The sequence below is a fragment of the Lepisma saccharinum genome, chromosome 3 (assembly GCF_977018435.1).
Source record: "Lepisma saccharinum chromosome 3, izLepSacc3.1, whole genome shotgun sequence".
NCBI classification, from domain to species: domain Eukaryota; kingdom Metazoa; phylum Arthropoda; class Insecta; order Zygentoma; family Lepismatidae; genus Lepisma; species Lepisma saccharinum.
In genome coordinates, this window is record NC_139231.1 from 42383912 (window position 1) to 42410962 (window position 27051).

At 37.9% G+C, this 27051-nt stretch overlaps 1 protein-coding gene across 2 annotated transcripts in view; it reads right to left on the bottom strand.

Annotated features, from left to right (window-relative positions):
• LOC145984995 (centrosomal protein of 120 kDa-like) overlaps nt 1–27051 on the bottom strand; it is an 88689-nt gene that overhangs the window by 60166 nt on the left and 1472 nt on the right. For both annotated transcript variants that reach the window (XM_083118479.1, XM_083118478.1), the window contains exons 2-4: nt 21435–21582; nt 17757–17883; nt 12619–12732 (exon numbers count right to left, since the gene is read on the bottom strand). In XM_083118479.1, coding sequence (XP_082974605.1) covers nt 12619–12732; nt 17757–17883; nt 21435–21582 — 389 coding nt within the window. The remainder of the gene's footprint in view (nt 1–12618; nt 12733–17756; nt 17884–21434; nt 21583–27051) is intronic.

A 27051-nucleotide genomic window follows, 5' to 3' on the forward strand; every position in this document is an offset into this window, starting at 1 on the left:
TCAAGGATTGTTTTGCATCATCTCCCGAACAATTAGGTGTCACGAATGCATACGAGGTTACTATTCCACTTATAGATGATATCCAAGTCCGACGTACTCCCTACAGGGTGTCCCCAAAGCAACGTGACTTTATTAAGTCGGAATTAGACAAAATGCTTAGTCTCGGGATTATCAAGGAATCCGAATCTGAATATGGAGCCCCAATTATTTTAGTAGCAAAAAAAGATGGCAATTGTAGATTGTGTGAGGATTTTCGAGGATTGAATGCGAAGATGAAGGTCCCAAATTACCCTCTTCCATTAATTTCGGATATAATACACTATTTGAGTGGTGTAAAATATCTCTCTACGTTGGATTTGTATTCCGCGTACCATCAATTGAAAATTGCCGAGGAAGATCAATATAAAACCGCTTTAGTTAGTCCGGTAGGAACGTATGAGTTCACTAGACTCCCTTTTGGCCTTGCAAATGCACCAGCTGCATTTCAGCGATGTATTGACAAAGTTTTTGCTGGACTAAAATGGAACAGTTTATGCGTATTCTTAGATGACATTATAGTCTTCAGTGATACATGGGAACAACACATGGAAAGGTTAGAAAAGACGTTCCTTGCTCTAAGGAAGTCTAATCTCAAGGCCAAGCCGTCAAAATGTCACTTCGCCTTTGCAGAAACAGAGAATCTGGGTCATATTATCAGTAGAGATGGGATAGCCACCGATCCACGTAAGGTTTCAGCAATTCACGATATAGCAATCCCAACTAATTTAAAACAAGTTCGTTCCTTTTTGGGATGCGCGAATTTTTTTCGCCGTTTCATCCAGAACTTTTCTCTGATAGCTAAACCGTTAACAGACCTAACAAAGAAAGGTGTACCATTTAACATGGGAGAAAAACAAATTGCTGCATTTAATGAGCGGTGGCTCAGTTGGTAACGCGTCTGACTACCATGCTCAAGGTCCCGGGTTCGATCCCCGGCCGGTTCAAATCCGGGAACTTTTCTAACGGTGGAAGCGGCCCCGGTGCCTACCCAGCGTAGAATAACATGGTTACCTGGGGGAAACCCTGGGGGGTAAAGGCGGTCAGGGGCGTGATGCTGATCACATCACCCCCACTCACGACCGGATCAAGAAAGTGTGGGGCGTTACCCCCACACCCCCTATACGCCTTCATGGCGTGGTGCTATGCACAGGGGAACACTTTTTTAATGAGCTTAAGCACCGTCTATCAAGTGCACCCATTTTACGACATTTCGATCCTAAATTAGCGATTGAATTACATTGCGATGCATCTCAGCTTGCCTTTGGAGCAATGCTCTGTCACGTCACAATTGACCAAAATAATCCAAAACGACATATCACACAACCAATTGCTTTTGTGTCAAGATTGTTCACAGGAGCGCAGATAAACTATAGTATCTGTGAGAAAGAGGCCTACTGTTTAGTATTTAGCGTTCTACACTTTAGGCAATATTTACGCACAGTGAAAGATTTGACAAAGCGTTTGGCTCGATGGAGTATTCGGCTTAGTACGTTTAACTTTACTATCCGACATCGTCCAGGAAAAGTACATTGCGTACCGGACTGTCTCTCCTGCTCAGCTAAAGAACCACTCACAGACCAAGAGCGCGATTTTATTGATCATGGAGACGCAATCTGTATTATCGATCAGCAGATCGGTACAACATCAAGTATGCGCTCTCAAGAAATTCGCGAACGCCAATTGCAAGATTCAGAGGTAAAAACTCTAATTGAATTAAAAGAAAGGGACCCAACACATCTGTCGGTCCGTTATTACGACTTAATCAATGGTGTCCTATATAAACGTCATAATGACAGAAATCTACTTGTCATTCCAAACAATATGATACAGGACGTGCTGTCCGAAGTGCATGACTCGCCATATACCGGAGCGCATACAGGCCAAAGTAAAACTTTGCAAAAAGTAAATGAACGATTTTATTGGAAGACAGCTCGACGGGATGTTCACAATTACGTTCGTACGTGTCAATTATGCCAGGAGAAGAACTCTCCTACGGGTGTCAAACAGGGTTTACTACATCCCATACCTACGGGTAATATTTGTGAAAATTGGTCATCAGACATATTTGGACCGGTTACTTCTTCACATGGGTATAAATATATCCTATTTGCAATAGATGCACTATCCTCGTGGGTCGTTGCACAACCGTTAAAAAGCATATCAGCGAAAAATGTCGCTAACTTTTTGGTAAATAAGGTTTACACGGTGCACGGACCCATTAACACCTTGCTCACCAATAGAGGTTCAGTTTATAAGGCTGCTTTGGTAGAGAACATATTGGATGAACTTAAAATAAAGCATCTAAACACCTCAGGGTACCATCCGCAATGTAATGGGAAAGCAGAACGCATTAACAGAAGTTTCGCCAATATTTTAAGTAAATATACGGCACGTAACCAAAAGGATTGGTCCACATTTTTGAATCTAGTCGTATATGCATATAACGTAAGTCCACTAGAAGGCATAAATATTTCTCCATACGAGATAATGTACGGTAGGAAGCCAACATTTCCTTTGGAGGTAGGATTAAATTTTAATCCGACGGACCCTTTTTCCATGAAATTTAGAGAAAAGGCAAAAGATATCGAAGAATTGGTAAGAAAACTACACGACAAAAGACATCTAGCCTCTAAGCGACATTACGATAGCAACAGAATAGAACCTACGTATCAGGTAGATGATTTAGTAATGGTTTACATGCCTGCAAAGAAAAAAGGACTTTCGGATAAACTGCGCAGAAAATACGACGGTCCTTACCGCATTACAGATGTCAGAGGAAATAATGTTTATGATTTACAGAAAGTCAGAGGACAGAAAACACTACGGGTTAATATTTCTCGGTTGAAAAAGTATTGGCCTCGACCAGGTCAATCGATAGATTAGATACGATTAACTTATCCTTTCAATATACGAACTCAACAAAGAGAAACGTATTTTTAACAGACGGGCTTAACACAGCGAACTTCGACAGAAGGGATAATAAGGGAATTTCATTTTTATCATCTAAATTAACGAACGAGGAAATTCTTTCATATAGGCAGATCAGTAGACAGAATAAATTAAAAGAGGTGATTAATTAAGCAGTGTGATTAATCGGGATGCCGATTACATTACATACACTATTCAAAATAACTTAAACACGCAAAGTACTGTGTGAGAATTTTTAATTCAGGTTGTCCGGGTAACAAACCTGTCTCTCCCTTGATTACCAATCAATTGTTTCCGTCAGGATTTGCCTCGTATCACGGATGTACAGCTCGAGTAAAAGCAATGCACAACTCGTTTTAAATATTCACGTGATTCTTCGTCGGGATAACTCTTTCCTTCATTTACTTTACACTCTTCGGTGGTTTTGTTAAGCGAAAATAGGAAAGATGGAATAGACGAAACTATTTTATTGTCATGACACTAACACCTATCCTGCAGAATTCGTTTTCCGTCAACACTATTAAAAAGCGAAAATAAAATCCCTCTTCCTTATGAGTTATCTGAATACTGCGGTTAACGCTTTATCTGATTTCCGGTCGACAGCCTGAGTATCTCCGAAAGAACACACAATTGTTATCAATCTTTCGGATATTCTCTATTAACGTGCATATGAAAATAAATTAATTCTTTTCTGTAATTACAATACAAAAGGAGTGCAAATTATTACCATTCTTATTAATTTTTTTTCTCTTTTTCTTATTTCAGGCGTTTATACCACGATTCTAAATAGACTTCAGGTATAACATTATATTACAAATTTACGTGCAGTTGTAACGCTTTATTTTGCTCGAGCTATTAGCATATCTTTTAACAAACTGTATATGGGATTCTTATCCTTATTAATTTTTTTTTACTACAGTAATTTTTAAAGCTTTCGCTCTATGTCGCCTAAAGTGATAGGGAAAATCACAGTGGAAGGATTAGATCTGGCAATTACACAAGACGGTCCTCAATTTCAATCTATTGTAGACGGTTTAGCCTCTCGCCTACATGTTTGCACACCGCGAGTTCTAGAACAGTCTAAGGTTGAATCAATAAATAAACATTTGCTCATTCTTTATAAAACACAGACGGCAGATAAATTCTTTGCCGATTGTGCAGAAATTGTCAACAATTTCGTAAGGCTCCACATTAAAGCAGGTATATACAAGAATTTTCCAAGTACCATAGATACTAGAAAGGACGACAGGGACGCCGTTGATTTGTATACCCAATTCGACGAGATCTTACCTCACAAGGTGCCGTAAGAAATATATTTGCAGAACTCTATCCCATGGTTAATGTATCATTGACCAAGATTTACACCTAAATATATGATTATTTCAAGGCAGATTAAGTTTTCTTCACTAGTACATTATGTTTAGGAAGAAATAATATGCAGTCATGAGTATTAACGTTGATCATTGGTTCCATAGGTTAAGTACTGAACCATTTTTTATTCCTCCTATAGGAGATATTCGTGACCACGTATGTGAGTAAGTCATATTTTCCGAGTTGTTTTTATTTGTCAAGTTTGTTAATGAGTGTGAAGTAGAGGCTCACATTAAAGACAACTTTTTGCAAGATTCGTTGCAGAGAATCAAACATTTTGTAGCTAGGTGCTATCGCAACTACGATTTAGATTTCATGTTCGACTGTGAATTTCAGGCTAGAACAGGCACGCTTGAATTAATTGCTTATTAAAGGCTTATTAGTGAATATTTTTCCTTAAGATGGGCGATGAAAGTCAAGATTCTTTTTCAAGTGTCACTACGTTACCCTATGTATCATCAGACGATAATATGTCTATTGCAGACGATAGTCCTTCTGAGGCATATGGACGTATACTATCAACGCATGATTTTGAGTCGGATATTCTTCCAGAATACCCTTCTCTCCCTTTTCAGTTGAATTATCCCAACGCTATGGATATTCAGGCCTGTTTTCTTCTTCCAATGCCTAATGAAGAAATTGAGCTACTTATTTTTGTTTTTATGAATGTCGATTTTATCCAGGCATTCATTTCAGGTGAAAATCCTTTTATTGACGAGGGAGTCAATATTTTACCTATGGTCCTACCTCGTAGTTCATTCGCATATGTGTATGTAACTCATGACTTTGTGATTTTCTTACGTAATGGGCTTGATATGTTACCTTCCCCACAAGAACGTGTTTCGTGGCTTAATGAACGTTCCTCAGAATTGAGGACGTTTGTAACTTCCGTCATCAATTTGGCGGGAGATCTATGGACGCTACATTCGCATTATGACCCAAGCACGGGTTATTTGCATTACTGCCCTGCTTTCTGGAAGCATTTATTGGTCTCTGTGAAGACTAATACCTTCATGTCTTCTTCATGATGTACATAGCTTAGGGTATTATTAATATATATATATATATATATTTTTTAATAGGATTAAGGATATATTCTAGTTACAATTCCACTAACCTTGGAATTTTACCCAAAAGGTCAACTTACCTCTGTTCTTGTACAGTTCATGTTTCATATCGTGAGTATTACTAGTCTTTGATCGATACCATTCATAGTAATAGTTTTAGCATTAGGGATTACTATTATTAAGTTTATAAGTACCCTTTGTTTGTACTATTGGGCGCACACAATTCATATTTTTAATTGTACATAGTTTAATAGACCGTTCGGCATCCCACCACCTCGCTGCTAACTGGGATGGGAAAATTTCTTTTTCTGTGTGATGTCGTATGTTCACCCAGAATCTGAATACAGTGTACTCAATTTAGCGATTATTTCGTTTTACTTTATATTCATACATTTTCTTATTCGCCACGCTTCGGGACGAAGCGCCTTTTCTAGAGGGGAAAATAAAATGTGAGATTGCAGTTGCTTATACGTTCTCTAGTTTCAGAACCATGAACTTCCTAATAGTACTATTGTGCTTAAATGTTGGTTGGGCTATTCCAACAATTAGACTCATGCCAGGGGCCTATTGGAGACAGCTTCCCAAAGTGATCCTCTACGAAGGAAGTGTTCCGCTCACCTACAAGGAGAATCTTCCCCATAAGAACGTGGTCGATCAATCTCTTCTCGATTTGGCAAAACAGGAAAAGGTAAATATTCTATTGACGAATCCCGAGGACGAAATCTTCAACTCATTGGATCAAATGGTAGGTAATTTTCAGCAACTTTTTGTGTTACATTTAAATAATACTGATATAGAATTTCCATCACCACCTGATGAGTTTCCAAGAGCTAAGCGGGGATTAGGTTTAAATTTTATTGGCAATTTTGCAAATTGGTGCTGTGGGATATTAAGTGAAAACCAATTCCATGATATCCTCGTGAACGAACGTACACTGAATTCAGAAATACACAAGGTCACTTCTAGCTTGAAAAATGAACATCAGGAAGTGCATTTATTAAAGTCACAAATACGCGATTTAATTCAGCAAACAAATAGTTCTTTATATACTATTGAAACACAAGTTAATATTTTAAAAGCAAACTTCGGAGAACATCTTAAGACGCTAACTGCGAAAGCAAATAACACAAATCACAAGGTAAATTTAAACAAATTCCGTTCGACTTTTATCAGGTACATTTCTCGCCACTTGTGACCCACACAATTCACCAATGTGTTATTTACCTCGTTTTGGTCACGACGCTACACTTGGCAGTTCTTGCGCCCAGAAGATACGATTAGGCGCTACGATAAAGGAACTAGCAGGACATTGCATGTTTCAATGTTATGAAGGAAATAATGTTATCATTACGGAAGTTGCTCAAGACCATTATGTCGTCACAAATCCACCACCTCTGATTCACGGCGAATGTAGCGATAAGGCAGTCACTTTAGAAACTTACGATACAGAGCCAGGAGCTCTGGAAATCACTCTTCCATGCAGTTGTTCACTAACAATAACCGATACTACGGCTATTCCAAGAACATTCCCTTGTGCTAGTCAGACTAGCGATAATCTACACAGCTATCATATTCTACCCGCCTCCTGGGGTAAAATACCAACAATGAAAATAGACGTATTATTCGCAGGGAGTAAAGCGGCAGAATTTAATCACTTTAACGATTGTTTAGACGCTGATTGGCCTAAGAAAATACCATTTCTAAAGATAACAACACAAACCGAATCAGTTAAAGATAATGAGGATTATCCTGACAGCTTACAGGATATCAATACCGATATCTCAGATGGAAATTTAATTAAAATATCTTTTGGTCTCGTGTGGAATGTTATCCTTACTCTCACTGTAGTATGGATAGTTTATAAATATCGTATGATAACAGCTCAATTAATGGCACTTAAGCAAGTACAACCCGCAGATGCATTGGAAACATCACCAGAATTAATTCAGGATATTATAAGTTACTCAACTATTACGTTAATGATACTCTTGGTAATTATTTTTATGTATTGGATATTTAAGAAATATGTGAGACAGTGTTGCAGACATATAACCCTAATAAGATCAAGACAGACTGTTCCGTCTACCAAGTGTTATTTCAGAACGACACTTCCTCTAATGTACAGATGAACCCTGGAATCAAAACAAGACCTAAACCTCTACCACGTAAACTCAATACGGCACATAAACTTGTGCACCTCTCAATGACAGCATGACTAGTCGTGTTGATTCCTATCTTTCAGTCGTCTATTGTAAACGTTGAAAGCTTAACCATGAGAACATTCGTTACATCTGGAATATATATGACCGAAATTGAACCCCCTATCTTGTATGAAACTTCAGTACCTCTACTATACCAACTTCATTATAGTGAGGCATCCTCTGAAATTATAGACTGGGAAAATCTACCTTCATCTATAGGAAACACTCCTATTACCACCGACCCTTCACTTCAAGGATGGAGCTATTTCCTTATTACGAAAACCCATATCCGAACTCTATTTTTAAAAGAACAAGATATCACTAAAATTCGATATCGAATCCTACAATTCCCAGCAACAGACTGGATTAATATCCAACGTCTTGATCTTGCTAATGCACCCCACGTAATGCATATCCTAATTACTGCTTGTCAAAAACGAAAGATACATCCAGCGATAATATCCTTCTACACGCTAGCACAACATATTCAGACGCTGGAAAGTAAGGTAACCAAATATAATTACACTCTGGCTATATCGTCCAATAACTTAGGACAGTATTATAACATACCGATTTTAGAATGTACTATTGGACCCAACTACACCTTACTCGCACTAAAAATACCTCTTATCAGGAAACACTCTACTATACAAGCATATAACTTGAGACCTTTACCTTATCAATTTGACCAGCGTGTTTGTCAAATACAATTGACAACAGACGTAATATTATTCGACGAACACGAGCATACTTATTACGAACACTTTTGTTCCATATCAACTGATATTATATGCTTTATCACGCCTGTCAGAAACATTTTTACATCGGAATATCGATGTATTGACTCTATAGTTAAACAAGAAGTTCAATCAGTTGTGCAACACTGCCCACTACAATGTCATGATGAACCAATATTAAACTTACCTGTATTATTAAATGTTTCAACTTATTTAGTATTACCATCTTCAGATGTTGAGATCACAGTAAAATGTGAAAGTATACTCTTTAGTTTTAAACGTAATTCCCCTCATGGCACCTTAGTAGTACAACTAGGATGCCAGTGTGTTATGTGTATTGCTTCGCAATGCTATCGAGCACAATTTCCATGTATTTTACCAAATCCTACAAAAGCGCAGATCTCGCAGTTTTTGCCCATACATTGGATAGATCAGAACAACACCAATGATACCGAATACGAATGTACCGCCAATATTATTGAAAAGCCTATATGCAAAGTAGTGAATCAACCTACCGAAACGTCTATACAAAATGTGACGTCCTTGGTACATATTCATGTATGGCTTAGTCTAGTGACATGCCTGTATATCTTTCTCACGGCATGGATCTCTTATAGGATCAATTGCAGAAAGCATAGGGCACAAAGAACCACTTCTGTTCCTGCGGCCATAAGAACTAAATTAGATCAGGCACCTAATTATGAAGCTCCACGATGCCCAATCTACGAAAGTATTTTAGAATAACATATGTATCTATTGCTAAAGATATGTTAGTTTCAGAGCCTGGGACAACTATAAAATTCGAAGCCAGCCTCTCCGGGGATCCGGAAGTAAACCAGCCGCAGCACCATTCCAATGGACATCAGGAAGAGGAAGTGGACTCCAGGTCAAGATGAACAAGGAAGTCGAAGTTCAAGTGCAAAATAATGGAAAATAATAGACGCTCAAATGCATAAAGACTATTCCGATAGAGCAATGTAACTCACCATATATATATATATATAATTGTATTCAAGCATAATACTTCTAGTATACTAGACTCCGGATAAATAAGTGGCCAGAGTAAGATAAGAATAATGAACTGCAATATAGCACAGTCAATATTTCCTGACGCAAGGATGCTCCAATACTTAATATGATTAGATGGGGACCATCTAAGCTAGGGTGGGGCGTAATGTAACGTACAGAAACCTGGTAGTTACATAATACTGGCATTGTCTCGAACTAAGGAAAGACAAGAAAAAGACACACACATGCACACACACACATACGTACACTTATCTCATCCTCAGTTCTTGGAACTTGGTCAAGGATCTACTACTTCCTATGGTCGGTGCAAGTGAACTAGGAAAACCACCAAACAGGATATCATTGTGGCTTTTGCGATGCCAGGAGTGCTATATGGCCCTGGCGATTCTGGGAATGAACTTTGAAAACAACAGGATGTCATAGGTGCATCTGTTCTGGGAAGGATGCACCAGATGGGTACGAAAGTACCCATCACTTCCTTCGTAGGTGCAGAGGCACCTGCACATCCTTAATTCCTAGAAAGGACTAACTAAGTACACAAGCCACTCAGTGCAAGTGTCCCTAAGGGAGAACTAAGGGTGAGACAAAGGACATACACAAATATAAAAAGGGCAGGATATAGAATGGAAGGGGTCAGTTAATTCTGAGAGTCCAGAGAGTCGAGAGTGCAGTCCTGATAATCCAGTCAGCCGAGGGGGAGTTCACCTACATCGATACCGAGACGCTGCCAGTCTACCTCGCTCCTCTCTACCTTAAGTGGGTAAGACGACGTTCCTTTCTTTCTCTAATATAACTGGTCATTTATTTAGCTAGAGTCAGGCCTTAGATTGTTGTACGACGCAACATGACCAATATTTAATGCAGTATACAATAAACCATATTTAATCTACCTCTGTTGTGTTATGTTCTAGCGAGTAAGATTCCTTTTAAGTAACGTTTGTATCCCCAGAGCGTTACACCTGGTAGAACTGAAAGGACAAAAGCAGAAAATACTATAATTCTAAATCCAAGTTTCTCAAATGCACAATGCAGTGCAAGGTATGACGCAAGGCATATTTGATGTCTTGCAAAAGTGCAGGTACTCTGAAAACTAGGGTTCGTTAAGTATATATCGAAAAGGTTATATACTGACTTCAAACAACAGTGTATGGTGTATTTAATGCCCTCCATTATACGACCATGCCATCCTAAAAGTAATGCCTCCAAGTGTTAGCTTCAAGCCCCAGCTTTACACTGCATATGTGAAATCATGCAAGTTACAGTACATACAAGGAATACAGTGGAAGTATACAATGTGAACAGCAAAGTGTACAGTTAAAAGCATTTACCAACAATTCTAAATGGAAAACCAATAAATAAAATAAAATACTTATTATTTTTACTTACATTCAGTGAGTATGTGTTGAGTAATTTCGCAGGGAATACATTGACTGTTAACATGAGATCCGCAAAAGGCCAGAGGGATTCTTTTTCTTTTTTAATAAGTGTAACAGTGGGGTTTTAATAGATTTTAATAGGGGGAAATTTTACAGTGTTTTTTTTTTAAAAAAAGTACAGGTCAGTTGTAATGGAATCCAAAATATTTTATCTTATCCATGTAAAGCTAATCCTTGCCATTGCTATTGGCGAAGCTTCGTGGGCAACCGTGAAGCCGATAAACCAATTTGAAGAAGGGGACAGTGGTCCCTGAAACGTTATCAATTACTCAACACATACTCACTGAACATAAGTAAAAATAATAAGTATTATATTTTATTTATTGTTTATCAAGTGAGTAAGTCGCACGTAACCTGAAAAATGAATTCTAAATGGATGGGATCTCAAATGGGTTATTGGAGGTTTGCAGACACACGTATGCTACACACCAGGGTTGTCCAAACTTTGGCCCACATCCAACCTGCTATGAGTTTTCATGTGGCTTGCCATAGTACTTACAAAACTGAAATTAGTATGAAGTGAATATCTATGAGGAAAATTCTGAAAACAAGTTTCACGAGTCTTGTCTTCACAGAAGTTTTATTCAGGAACTCATGTACATTATTATTGGAAAGGGATACTTTCCCAGATATCTCATATTTTGGAAATGAGAGTAAATAAATACAGAGAAACTTACTAGTCACCTTTTCTGTGAAGCTGTTTTTTGTAGTTCTATTAATTTCGGTGGCCACTGCCATCATCCTCGTTAACTACAAAAAACAGCTTCATGGAAAAAGTGAGCAATAAAGTTCTCCGTATTTATTGAGACACTTGTTATCAATTCACTAGGCTGGAAAAGTCATTTGCATAAAACTCTGTGCCTTGCTCATTGATGAAGGTGTAAATGACGTGAACAATCATCAAAGTGTGTGTCTAGTGTTGAGACAGGAACTACTTGAAAGTTGGGAAGTGGAAGTTGCTAGTTGCAAGATCAGCACTGTAGGGTAGATGGTCCTAACATATCCTCTCCAGAAGAGCTGCTGCTGTTGTTGATGTGTGGGGTTCTTGCAGAACACCATCTCTTTTGTTGAGCGATGACTTTCAATCTTGTCAGTAGTGGACAACCTCCTCCACTTATCTTTCATCCACATTTGTAACGTGAGTCTGATTGCCATTGTGACTCAAGCACTTATAATACAATCTGCATGAACATTCCTCCCTTTCACCTACTCCTGCACATGCACAATATCTCTGGAGACCACATGATACTCAGTGACACAGAGGATGATCCCCTAACTAATGTCCCAATGTCAGAAAAAATCACTGCACAAAACTTATTTTAGGAACTACTCTTGTACATGCACAGCAGTACTACCAAATCTGTTACAGAAAGTTTGCCTTTTACTGTAAAGAAGATATTTATGCTCTAGAATTATTGTTTTGAAATATTGCATCAAGTCAAGACCTGTGCCCAGAGTCTGTTAGAAACAACCGATACATCTATTGCATTTCTTTCCATTGACCAAATGGGATGGTTAGTTAGACAGGACAATTGATGATTTACCAAACATTTGTCACTGATATTATCAACTAGAGGTTATGGAGTTACACGACTGATCTTATTCAACAATTACATTTATGTACACATCAGTAAAATTATCAGCAACTTTGCTGATAAGTGGCTACACATGTCATGATATTGATAAGGTACTGATCTGTCTCATTACTAAAACTTAAATTAAAGTGAAGGGTAATTGTATTTTTCATGCACAACTTACTTTTCAATTACTCTGTAATCAGCAGTATATATTAGTGCTAAAAAAAACTCACCTTCTTCACTTTCCTGCTTTCTGCATCCTCTACTCGAAGTCCCATACAAAGCTCAATTGCATAATTCTTATAACTTGATCGCAGTCCCAACAATTTATACCATGTTTCTTTTATCTGAAAGAAAATTCTTATTTTAGAGCCTATGGTCCTCCCTTTCCTGTATTACTCTTCTAGTCACACTATCAAGCAGGGGTGTGCTGGACAGAAAGTTTTTGGGTTGGAAAGGGATCAGGATGGGATAATTGGAAAAATCTCAACATTCAGGATGGGAAATGTTATCAATTTGCTGAAAATATCAGGAAATGGAAATTGTGTAGGAATTCCTGACACTTTGAATCCCTCAAGTTCTACACACCAACTTCCTCAAGCGATTGGTTTTGCATTTCTGGAATGAAAACTGCCATTTTCAAGACGTTCTAACAGTTATAGTGCAGAAAATGTAGAGAATAAAAAGTTTTAACACATGACTTTCATAATTTTGAGACAGTCGAAAAAAACAGGGAAGTAATTTCCAGAGGACAATATTTTTCTTCTGATCCCAGTACAGATATTTTGGGATTCAACACCGCCTACTATCAAGCAGAAATAGTAGCAAAAGCTGATAAACAGAACACAACTGAAAACATTTAATATCTGATCAATTCAACTACTGGCTTAGGCTCACTACTTGAAATTTTGGCCAAATGATCCCAAAATATTACTTCATGCAAAGAGGACATTTGCGACGCATACAGTGCTGATCTCAAAACATGCTTTTACTGTTATTCAGAGTTAAATTTCAAGTATGGAACAAAAAGGAAAAAATTATATCTGACACAGTGATAAAATATAATGGAAGCAGTTGTTCAATGCAATGTATAATTTTTTACCAAATGCTTGTCACTTCTTTCAACTTTTCCTGCCACTGCTGATAGAGTAGGTAGATCATTCTCAATTAAAGTTTTTTTTTTTAAGAAGTACCTGTTGTAAATAGCATTTTAATGAACTCACAATGAGAACTGAATGCACCATACCAATGTATGTGTTAAATATATTTCAACAGTAGGATTTTATGAATGCAGTAGTCATAATTGATGTACTCGGAAGACAAGTATTTGCATTGAATGTTGTTATTTCAGCACCATTTTTCCCTAACGATTTTTAATACTATTTTTTCAAATCAAAAGTTTAGCAGCACATGCAAAAAACAAAAACTTCATAGTTATGCCACTGAATCCAACTCTCACCCATAATTTCTGGTCTTATACATATTTTATTTATGTATTAGATCTATTCAGTCAATTCATGGTAGGATAGAAACAAGAAAACAAAATGGAAAAAAACCTCTATGGCTTGGGCTTGGAAGTTGACACAAAAATCCTCAAAAAAAAATTGCCTATGAAATGGCATTAAAATTAAAAATGACCAATACACATTGTATTTAAAGATATCTGTTTGGCGGTTACGCAGAGATAGGTAATTAACTTAGCTCTGATAAACTTACTTTTCATTATTTCACATAAATTTATTTCGCGATCGATTTCGCCACCCGTCTGGTAGCTTCATCAGGCATGTATTGCAAAATTTATCGCGAAAGAAATTTACGTGGAAAAATGAAAAATAAGTTTATCAGAGTTAATAACCAATACAGTTAATTTAGACATTAAAATCTATGTTTGATTTTTTAAACATACGTAAATGACAAAAGAATCACATGCATACAAAAGTATTTGAATAAATGGATGCAACTGGATGTTTGGTGATCTATGTTATTAAAGGTTTAATTCTATGAAAAATGAAAAAAAATGTCAAATTCTGTTGTATTAAGTCTATTAATTCTACAACTGACCTAATGACCTGTGACTGACAATTTAATGTTTGTATGACACTATCTGATATGTATTTGCATAAATGTTTCTTACTGTAATGATGATGATGTAAGCAGAAAAGTTACTCCCATACCGTTTATTCCATAATTACGAAATAATAACAACTGACTGTTTTGACCATCCAATTTATAAAAGCGTGGTCTCTTATTATTTGCATATCAGAAATTTTCTTGTTTTACTATTCATCTCACAGGCAGTTACTAAGTGAAGAAGTTTTCTGAGTTATGACCATTAACACTATAATTTTAACAAATACATGAGAACTACAGCCAAAATTTCCAAAAAAAGGGTTTTCCATTAATTTGGAACGATTTGAAATGTGAAATAAGGTTAAGTGTTTAATGTTTTTTTTTCTTTTTCTTTCAGATTTAACAACTTCAGTCTTTGGCAATTGCAACCATGGAAAGATTAACAATCGAGCAACGTGTTAAAGTTATCGAAGCGTATTACGAAAATGGACGTTCAAACAGAAATGCATTCGGGCACTTCGTGATTTTTTTGGTCAACATAATCGACCAACCGAGAGTGCAATTGGCAAAATTGTTCGTAAATTCAAACAAGTGGCAGATGTGAAAACGCCAATGCGTGCTCGTTTACGCCGTTCAGCTGAACCTCTATTTGTCATCGCATGCAGGAATTGAACCTCTCCACAACAACGCTACATCGAATTTTGACACGCTTACAAAATTCAATTGACACAAGAATTGAAGCCTGCTAACCATTTGAAGCACCGTACATTCGTCAATTGGATGCACGAGCAAAAACAAGCCGATGATGATTTTTCGCAAAAAATCATCTTTAGTGATGAAGCCCATTTTCATCTTGGTGAGTTCGTTAATAAGCAGAATTGTCGCATTTGGGTTGATGAAAATCCAAGGAACATTGTTGAAAAGCCACTGCATCCACAAAAGGTCACTGTTTGGTGTGCATTTTTTGCTAGCGGAATCATTGCCCCATATTTCTTCGAAAATGATGCCGGGAATTCTGTAACGGTCACAGGCGAGTGATACCGTGACATGATAACCAACTTTTTATGGCCTGAATTGAATGCCATGGATGTTGAAGATTTGTGGTTCCAACAGGACAAGCCACACAGCCAATGCAACAATGACTTTATTGAATGAGAAGTTCCCAGGTCGCATCATCTCTCGAAACAGCAATGTCAATTGGCCACCCCTATCGTGCAACTTGACCCCATTAGATTTCTTCCTTTGGGGTTATCTCAAAAGTAAGGTCTATGCCAACAAGCCAACAACAATTCAATAGCTGAAGGATGAGATAAGGCATATTGGTGAGATCGAGGAGCAACTATGCAGAGACGTCATCAAAAATTTTGACCATCGAGTGGACGTGTGCTGCCGAAGCCTTGGCAGACCTTTGGCCGATATTGTTTTTCACACATAATTGCCATGCCTCTAGATAACATGACCCAAAATTGAAATCAATAAAGTTTCACCAATAACACAGTTTTATTTACTGCTAACTTTGATCCGTCTTAATGGAACACCCTTTATAACTGTGTAAAATTCATGTCAATATCCACTTTCTACAGTAAAATCAAACTTTTCAAATATTTCATCTAAACAATACACAAAGTTAGAGTTTGCAAATGTTAGGACCATAACTGTAGAATTATCCCAAAGCTAATGAGGAAAGCAGTATTGTACTTCTTATTTGCAGCTGCCAATGTTAAGCATTTGATTCTTTCCTCTCTCTTTGCACCTGAGCCAAAGTAAAATATACATTTTTTTGGGAGAAACAAATGCAACTGAAATGCACAACATAACCATGAAGGAGGAAAATGTAGTTAAGAAATCCCACAAAAATGCAATAAGAATTGAAAGAGAATACCACTGAAAAAAGTTGTACACTGCAAAACAAAAACAGTGTTTTATTGTTCTAGATGAAGAGAAATGATTTACTATTATATCTTGCCTTCAAGGTCCTCCAAAGGGATGGTCTTTCATCAAACCTTACCTTGGAATGTCTTGTGAGTGGGAGTCAAAGGGTTGATGTAGCAGGCAGGAGCTGTTGCACAAAGGAAGTGCACGAGTATTATAGATCCACCAAGCTTTCTGAAACCTCGGAAAATATGCGAACTAACCGGCCTCCCCCACCCCTTCTTTCACCCCCGGTGTTTTCTCTGGCGCTGGTCAGGCAAGGACCTTCCTACTTCCGCTGACACAGTGTTGCTAATTTTACTCTCTTCAAGAATTCGAGGAGTGTTGTTGATGTGCGTAGACGTGTTTTTGAGTAAGTGTAAAGTGTCGAAAGTTGTGCACAGCAGTGAGCTAAATTTGCTACTACGAATCATTGAGAAGTGTGAAGAAGAGAAAAGAGACGGGTGGAATTATCCTCGCGATCAACCCCTAAAGAGAGCAGTATATCTAACGGGACGGTCGGAGTCATTGCTTAAAAAACTGAAAAGAGAGAAAAAAGATTTACAAACCCCTGACCAGAAATTGTCCATGAAATGTACGTAGTGAAAAGAGAAGTTCCTACAATATTGAAACTTTTAGCTATTGCTAAGGAAGAAATTAATTATAAGGGGGGGGGGGGGCGAGAAACATTACGGAAAATTATGAAACAAATAGGCTTTAAATTTTAAAAATGTAGAAACTCTCTCTTAGCTCTGGTTGAACGAAGCAACATTGTGGTTTGGAGAGCAAGATATCTTCGTGCGATCAACAGATTCCGCAACGAAGGGAAGCCTGTTGTTTACATTGATGAAACTTGGATTCATGCTTTTTTATTTTTTTTTTACATAATTTTTTTTTATAGTTTACATAATTTAGAATATTAATCTTGTGTGTTTAAATTGTTGATATCCTTCTGCGAGACAGCAGGCGTTTTTAACTTTAGTGTCCCCCTCCCTCGTCTCTCTTATGCTATGTTATTTGAATTACCACGTCTAGAAACGAAACTTAATATTCGGCCTGCATATTTGTTTACTTGCAAACCTTTCACGGCACACGCCCACTTCCAGATTTGGCAACACAGGGGGGAAAACACGTGTTTCTGCCATCCCTTCCCTTGCCCCAGAGTTCCCGAGCTCCCCTCCTAAACATTCGACACTAGCGCCACTTGTTTCTGGCCAGGGTTTCAAATAAGTTGGTGGATCTATACACGTACAGCATTACTTTAACCGGAGAACTGGCAAAGATTAGTTATAAAATAATCAATTGCACCTTACATGAAATTTTAATAAAGTTTAAACAAAAATCATCCACACTACCAACATGAATCAAACCTAAAGACACAGATGCTCACCTCTTTCCCCTCTCGCACCAGTTGAGCACACTTTAAGCCAATGAGGATATAACCAAGCCGCTCTTTTCTTTTGTCACAGTTGAGAACACAGCACTCGACCTTTACAGGAACCATGCTCATCCTCATTCTGAAATGATACCACGAAAAGCGGTGTGTAAACAAAATTGGCAGGATATAGATAACATATTTTAGAGCTTGCATTAGAGTGTATATATTATGCCTAAAATTTTGCTTTTGAGACACAAAAGCATATATTTGTCATAAACTAAAGTGATGAACGTATTTATTCTTGAGTATAGGAAAGATAAATGAAGTAAAAATACATAAAAACACGACTGCTATATCTACTAATATCAGTGAACTTGAGTAAATGTGAGCTTTTGTGTCCGCAGTTGAAGTCTTCTCCTATGACAACTTTGATTCATTTGTATTTGAATCAGTGGCGTAATCTCTCATGTTACCTGGTATACTGCCGGTAAAGCAACTTTATTCATATAGTATATAGACATTGCCGTAAAATTTGAAGTTGTAGAACTACTGCTTGTTTTACTTGCAAGTCTGCAATGGCATTTTGTTTCTATTATATCTAATTAATAAATGAAGGGCTCAGGGGGTAAAATATGGTAAGTGACATATTGGTCATTATTGAGTTACAAAGTAAAAAGAGCCAGCCTTCAATTTTCACATGTAATTTCCATGTCATGCAATTTAAATTGAACTCATTGAACACAACATGAAAACAATTTATCTACAGTATATCTTCTAATAACCTTTCTGCTTAATAAACTCAGTAATGACTAAAATGTCACCATGTTTTACCCACAAGCCCTTTATGTAATAAATATATGCAATAAATAAGAATTGTTGCGGTAAACCAGATTAAAGTTTCAGAATGTGCACTGATGAATCAGATCAAAGCTTGCACTCGTTTGCACTTGTGCATATTTTATTTCCACAATTTAGCATTGTACTGCACAAAAATGCATCTTCAACATTGCATGGTTTCCATGGATGGAAGTGGCATGAAAAGATTTATGTAATACTGTAATATCCGACTGGGGTAAGTAGTTTTAAAAACCAAAGTATGTGGGGCGTTACCCCCACACCCCCTATACGCCTTCATGGCATGGTGCTATGCACAGGGGAGCACTTTACCTTTTTTTTATTCATGGTCCAGCCAGTAGGGCATTTGTTGTGATGCAGGAGACCTAGGTTCAGTTCCCAGGGTGGGTGATTTCAAGTGGAATATTTTCCTACATTGTGTCTGCTTAAAATGGGTCCCTTGGGGGGATGAAGGCAGTCAGATCGTGGTGCTAATCGCATCACCTCAAGTATGTCCGAGATCGAGAATGTATAGGGTGCTACCTCCAAACTCCCCACATGCTATCATGCCACTGCGTAATGCACAGGGGGAGATGTTTATGCTTTTCTAGTATGCCGATTAAGAAACTGAACATATTTTCAACTTTGTCTTGAAGTATGCAAAATACATGTACATGGTGGGCCAAAAGTGTGGAACCACCCAAATAAAACACAAACAGGCTGACACACAATGTCCCGACACATGATGTAGAGGAGGGGGGAAAACCTTCCAGACCATGCAACCAAGATGGCCACCATCTTCAACAGAATCATATTTTCTTAAATGGGAAGGGGGTCATGTGACATGAAATTAGGGTAAACCCCGCGACAGGTTAACTTTGCAGCAGATGTTATGTATCAATCCATGCTAGAACAGCGCTCAGCATCTCCTGTGTCAGTCTTGCCTTAACCGCCGAGCTGTTCATGTCACAGACAATGAGAAAATCGGCAGTGTTGCAGCGGAACTATATTCTGCGCTCACGTTTGGGTCTATATAAGTGAAAAGTTGCTGCAAACTTAACCTGTCGCGGGGCTTAGAATTTCACAAGAAAAGCAGTGGTGTGTTCAGTTTTAACATAACTTTACTAATTCTCATGTTATTGTTCATTTCTTGTCGTTACAGGTTCAGAGCATGATCATGGTATTAACAACAGCCGAATGCATTCAGCAAGAGTCCGCAGCGGAGCACCCGTCGTCTATCCCTTGAAACTGGGGTGAGTCGTACATACGTCGCATTTTGACTACTCATTAGTGGCACCCGTACAAACTGCAACTGCTGCATCACCTGACGGAGGAGGACCCAGACCGTCGGATGGAATTTGCAGAATGGGCAACACAGCAACTTCACAGAAACCCTCGTTTCCCACATCAGGTACTCTTTAGTGATGAAGCAAATTTCTACGTCAATGGCGAGGTCAATAAACAAAACCACCGGTACTGGCCAGACACAAACCCTCACTGGATGGAGCCATCACAGGTACAAGGATCAGCGAAAGTGATGGTATGGTCTGGTGTGTGGGACCATTTTCCATTGATGGCACGTTAACAGCAGAACGTTATCGGAGGTTGTTGGACGAATATGTCCTACCATCGTTGTTGTCTGACAAATGGATAATTTCCCGAATTCTTCCAGCATGATGGTGCCCCAGCACATTATGGTTGTGCTGCCAGAGAATACTGTGATGTGAAGTTTCCCCACAGAAGGATAGGCCGCAGGGGTGCAGTGGAATGGCCACCACGTTCCTCGGATCTAACGCCTTTGGATTTCTATCTGTGGGGTCACGTCAAGGCACTTGTGTATGCTGTAAAAATCCAGGACCTTGATCACCTGAAACAGCGAATTGTTGAAGCACGTGGCAGTATTCCGCAGGAAGTGTTGGTAAGGGTTCACGAGGAATGGGCACGGAGGATCGCCTTAACACTCGAACATGGTGGCCACCACTTTGAACATCTTATGTAACACTTTTCTCTTCAGTCCAGACCTTTCAATGGTTGAAATGTACCTTTGATTCTTTGTTTCATCAAGGTCCATAAAATGAACAATAACATGAGAATAAGTAAAGTTATGTTAAAACTGAACACACCACTGTTTTTCTCGTAAAATTCTTGCCTAATTTCGTATGTCACATGACCCCCTTCCCATTTAAGAAAATATGATTCTATTCAAGATGGCGGCCATCTTGGTTGCATGGTCTGGAAGGTTTTCCCCCCTCCTCTACATCATGTGTCCGGACATTGCATTCGTGTGTGTCAGCCAGTTTGTGTTTTATTTGGGTGGTTCCACACTTTTGGCCCACCCTGTATATTTCAAACCATCAGTTAATAATTCATCTTCATTGTCAAAATTAATATATGGTATAATATGACAATACAATATGCCACATATTTTCTAATACTAAAAAGAATCTCCACTGAAACACAAAAGTCAATTTTTGGGCATTCACTGACCCGAGAACTCAAGGCCTTGTAGAAAGCACACAACACACTGCATTGAAAAAAAAAAAGCATCTGACCCCAGAACTTCCTTAGAAAAAGCATTTAACACTGCACTGAAAGAAATTAGCACATAATCTAATTGGAAATTTCAATTACTATGAGGATATACTGTAGGTATGTAGAACTGAAAAACAGTAATATGCAGCAGTAATAATTTGAAATCCAATTATCAGAATACAGTTTTCACTATCCTAATATATCATGTAATATGTACTACACAGTTTGGCATGACACTGAAACTGGTACTCAATGATTAATATGTGGAATTGTAAGATTATTATCACAACGCTTATGGCTAATTGAACCACAAGAAAATCATACCTTCGAAGGTTCTTTTTGTCAGCTTCCCAAACCAATTCTGTTCCAAAAAATGGATCAGGGCACGGAGGCACAGGATCTGTCTGTAACGTGAGTCCATTTAAGTTCGCATCCACCATGATTGGTCGGTCCAAGGGTGGGAAACCTTTGCCTGTTGAGAAAGAATATTGTAACTTTTACCGTGACTCTATGCAAAAAAAAAACAACCAGTGGTGGCGAGGGGGCAGCCACTTTTGCCCCTGCACTATGCTAAATCTTTTTACAAAGGGAAACGTACTGTTTTTGACCCCCTAGTTTTGGCACCTTGCCCCCCCCCCCCCCCCCCCCCCCAGTTTTGGGACCCAATCGCCGCCACTGAAAACAACTTACTTTAGACCTCAATTACTTTACATTTGTTTCAATGTCTGTAGAGCTACACTATGGAGATGTAAACAAGAAATAGTCATGGTTCTGATTGCATAATGACTTTTACAAGTTGTACAGGAGTATGAAGAATGCATTTATTTACATTGGAAATGATTATGGAAGCAAGTTTAAAGTTCATCTGGTACAAATTCACTAGGTGGACTTTCATGAATGCAGAAATTGTTACTATTCAGATGTATTCATGTTCAGATACTATTAGAATAATTAAATCAAGAAGATATAGGTGGGCAGGCCATGTGGCACGAATGGGAGAGAAAAGAAGAGTTTACAGGATTCTTGTTGGGAAACGTGATGGTAAGAGACCTGTAGGAAAGCAAAGATGAAGATGGAGGGATAACATTAAGATAGACCTAAAGGAAATCTGTAATGATGGAAAAGATTGGATAGATCTTGCCCAGGGTACGGACAGATGGAATGCTTGTTGATTTGTGGTTTTAAGTCCACTTTATGCACAGAAAGGCTAATCGGGACTGGATCTGCAGTTTAAAGTGGGATCCGAACCACTGTGCCATGTGCCTCCACCGGGTATCGAACCCAAGATGGAATGCTTGTGTTGCTACCTTTGGGTTTAAGAAAGCTAGGGAGTTAGAGTTAAATTACTGAATAAGAAGAATTGACAAATATTTATGGACCTCCTGATGAAGTAATGGTAATGCCAGCAGCACATACTCTGGGTCATCTAGGTAATCAGGAGATGACCCAGCTATATTTTTTTTTTAAAAAAAGTGTTATTTTATTTCCCCGCAATATTCTTTCGAATCAATCTTCAATTCATACATTTCTTTACTTCCAACTCGTGAACAGTTCCAACCGCCAAGCCTGGAAACTCTCCTAACGTGTGAGACGACCCTGGCTCCCTGCAAATCTCTTGTTGCGAGGAAAGATTGAAGTTGAATTGCTGTTTTAAGTCCACTTTATGCACAGAAAGGCTGATAGGGGCTGGACCTACAGTATAAAGTAGGATCCGAACCACTGTGCCATGTGCCTCCACTGGGTATTGAACAAGGGACCATGCTGCGAGGAAAGGAAACACCCATTCTCAGTCATGCACATTCAAAGCCCAGGGTAACCTCCTCCAGGGAGAGAGTTCAGCAATGATACTCTCCACCCCAGAGCCTTTTCTCTACCCTTGGCTGGTTACCATTGATCTCTTAGCACCCACCTTTGCCATTCTACCCTGATGGTCTTTGTGTCGAAGCTAAACAGGGAAATTCCTCAGGAACGGGAATTCTGGGATCACAAATTACATACTGAAAAGGGAATTTTGGAAAATACATCTGAAAGTGTATGAGAAACAGAGAAATCTAAACAGCATTGGCAAACCAATTCTATGCTAATTTTCACTTTACATATGCTTCTGTCCTGGTTTTTGCTACTTGAACAGGAATTTCTCAAAAGGAAAAAGCTTAAATATTGAAGATGAAGCAAATTAAGCTGATTAAAATTTAAAGCTTGAGTAATTAAACTAATTATATACTGGCTTTTACCATTTTTGTATTATCTCTGTAACCTTCAAAAGCAGTGAGAGTAATTCTTTCATGAACCGAATATTTTTTTAAAGAGAAAGGTACCAGAAATAAATTACGTTGCTTTTCCGCCTCTTTAGATGATGAAGATAAATGATGGATGAATTAAAAAAGATCAACACAATGAGTCGAACTTATAGGACCTCTCACATCGCAGGGAATTCCAAGCTGGGAAAGATTTTTTTTTTATTATTATTATTTTTTTTTTAGCATCCCTATGGAGTTTCATTCTGAGCCAGGGATATATCAGAAGATTGGCACGAGGAATTGAATGCATGTGATTGATGACTCTGTGCTTGGTGGTCCTCATTGAAGATTCAAAAATGTATTATTTGTTTCTATGATATCGTGCTAGTGCTCTGTTTACTAAACTTAAAAAGGGCAATGGATATAATAGAAGATTTGCATGTGAAACCATTTAGAACAACATATTTTCCAGATAAATTGCACTGTTAATGCGGTTAATGCAGAATTGCCATCTCTTGAGCTTATTTCTGTGTATATATAAAGACAAAAATTGGGAATATGCAAGCAACCAGGTACTGTAAGTTGAATTTTACAATTAAATTAATATTAAGTGTTTTTATTTCACCAGCACAGGCATTTCATATTATATTTTACAGGTTGTGTTTTTATAGCTTCATTATACTTCTTATATCATTTGAAATTCTACACATAGATTAACTGTAATCTCAAGAATTAATTGATAGTGGCTACAACAATAAGACAAAATTTTCACATAATATTCATAAATTGGATATGGATGCTGAGGTAAATTTGCAGGGGGATTTTAGGAGTGTGTGGATGAATCAACGGTCAGAAATTACACACTCGTTAAAGCAGCATACGCCACTGGGTAATGCTGTAATCAAGAGGTCAAAGGTTTGGCTCAAGTTCTGATTGTTTAATTCCAAAACAATCATTGAACATATGCAATTTTAACATGGTTTGATTTCTACTCATGCCTTTACACACACATACTTCACTGACACGGTGATTATTTCCTGGCAAACAGTTTAGTGTATAAACATTTTACCCTTCTGTATACTGCAATATCCATAACTCTCTGTGAGTAACCATTCATTTACTGTTGTCTTGGACACAGACACGGCAATGGATCCAAATGTTTAATGATTATTTTCAGTTCCATAGGAGCTGATGAAGTATTGTAGAAATGATTGCTATAGTAAATTTGAACCTTTGTGAAAGTATTACCACTGTTTGAAGTTTCGAAAAGTGCAAAAGAAGATGTACCTTATGCAAATATCCCTGCTTCCCATCGACTAGGCATTCTACAGACTACGGCCTACATGAGGCTCGAAAGAGTGGCGTGCTTGAGACCAGCACCAACATAATGAGATGTTGGAAGCATTTAGGGAAATTATTGTAATGCTAAGTGTCTACCAAAATAACAAACCAAAAATTCTTGACTTTTTCTCCTTTTTCCTAAAATTTTATAATAAAATTTATATTTTATTTTATGTTTTTGCAATGATTAGCGATTGAAAACTATGTTTATGATGACCCTTAATTTTAACTATGCTTGCCTAACCTAACCTTACCTAACAGTGAATGGTTCGTGGGGCAGACATGTTTTCCACCTTTACGCAAGATGCCATTTTCTCACATGAAAATCAATGTTCTCACTTATTGCACAACACTTGGGCAATGTTGGTAGCAAGACCGTTATGCGGAAAGAAAGAAGTCTTCATATCGTTTCCATGTTAGTGTATGGAGAATCATAGAGGTAATTGACAAGGTTATTTTGCAATTTCTAGACGTGACCACCATTTTTTAACTGCAGATTCGTGATTACGAGGCCAAAATTAGTGAGTATGCCGAATTTGAAAGAAATTGGAGATATTTCCGGTATTGTAAATTCATACCGAATTAATGCTTCAGGCTTCATTCTGGATGGGGAATGGCCATATTACTTTATTTAATATTTTTACACAACTTCACACATGCAAGAATGAGATTCTTAAGAAACAAAGTACACAAATCATAACCACAACTCAATGCAATTTTAGATTTCAAAATATTAAACTGAACAAATACCAGTACACGTATATAACAATGTAAATTCACTATACTGTAAAAAAAATGCAAAAATTCTTGACAAGCATAATTTCTTGACCTACCTGTCGATTTCTTGACTGGTAGACACCCTGTAAGAGCCCTGAACCTGGCCCATCTATCCTAACAATGAAAGCATTTAGAGACGTTATTTGAATACTAAGAGCTATAAACTTAACTCGCCTAACCTAACTATGAAACCCCTTTGCACCACACATCTGACATAGATAATAGTAGCAGTCCGTAAACACACAATCAGAATCACTAAACCTCTGAAGTATGTGCTAACAGACATAAATAGAAATCGAACCATGAAAAACTGTTAAAGCCGGGAATCGGATTTCTTCAAATTTACAGGAGAAAGTACTTACGGAATTGAGTTTCTGTGTAATTTCGGAAGGTCGTAGAAGTATTTTCTCGCATTTTTCAATGTATTTGGCTGCTAATTCATGTATTTTTCTATAATAATGTCCGTCCGATGCACGAAAGCTGTTGCTTGCATTTCCATCCATGTACTTGAACCGGATGTTGCGAGCATCTGATGACGTAATCCCCGGTAAGTGTTTCCAAACACACAGTTTTTTTCACTATATTGCCCAACCTAAAGCAACCTAACCTAACCTTACCATGATGGTGCGTGGGGCTATCGTGAATGGTTTTTGGGGTAACGATTATATAAACCGGAAACACATTTCTTGAAATTTACAGGAGAAAAGACGAGAAAGTACTTACGGAATTTAGTTCTTGTGGACTTTCTGAAGCTGGGGAAAGTGTTTTTTCGAATCGTGCAACTTATTCAGCCTGTAAATAAGGTATTTTTCGACATTCATGTATCTCCGTTGCACGATAGCTCGTGCCACCATTACCGTCGACTACGTGAATCAAATGTTCTGTGCGTTCTATTACGTAACCCCCTGTCAGTGTAGCAACCACTCGGTAATTTTACAAGATGACGTGTGAGCGGGATTTTTTTTCCAATTTAATTTTCTGTTTGCCTAACCTAACTGAACCGAACCTAACCTTCCGTGAATGGTTTGTGGATTAAAAACAATCATTTTTCGGTTAATAAGTGATAGTGTAACAACAACGCGGTAGTTTTACAAGATGATGTGCGAGCGGTTTTTTTTTCAATTCAATTTTCTGTTTGCCTAACCTAACTGAATCCAACCTAACCTTCCGTGAATGGTTTGTGGATCAATTTTCGCTTAAAAACCTTTTGTGAATATCGGTTCATAAATTTGGAAACACTGCACATCAGCTGACGATAGACAACGTGAGTCAAGATTTACCGGCCGAATTAGCAACGACCAATAAATAATTATAATGTTAAAAATAACGCTTTTTTCATGAAAAAAAAGTGATCCAAAGTTGAAAAATGTTCAGCTCTGCATATGAGGTAAGTAGAAATGAATTTTATTTGAAAATAAACGAGTTAAATGTGTTTCCGGCATATCTAACTGGTACCGTTTTTGATGCTATTCGTGGATGGTTATACGATCCAGATTGGTTTTTGGGGCTATTCCTGGATGGTCATACTATCCCGAATGGTTTTTGGGGCTATGCGGGAATTTTTCTGTTAAGAAGGTTGAAAC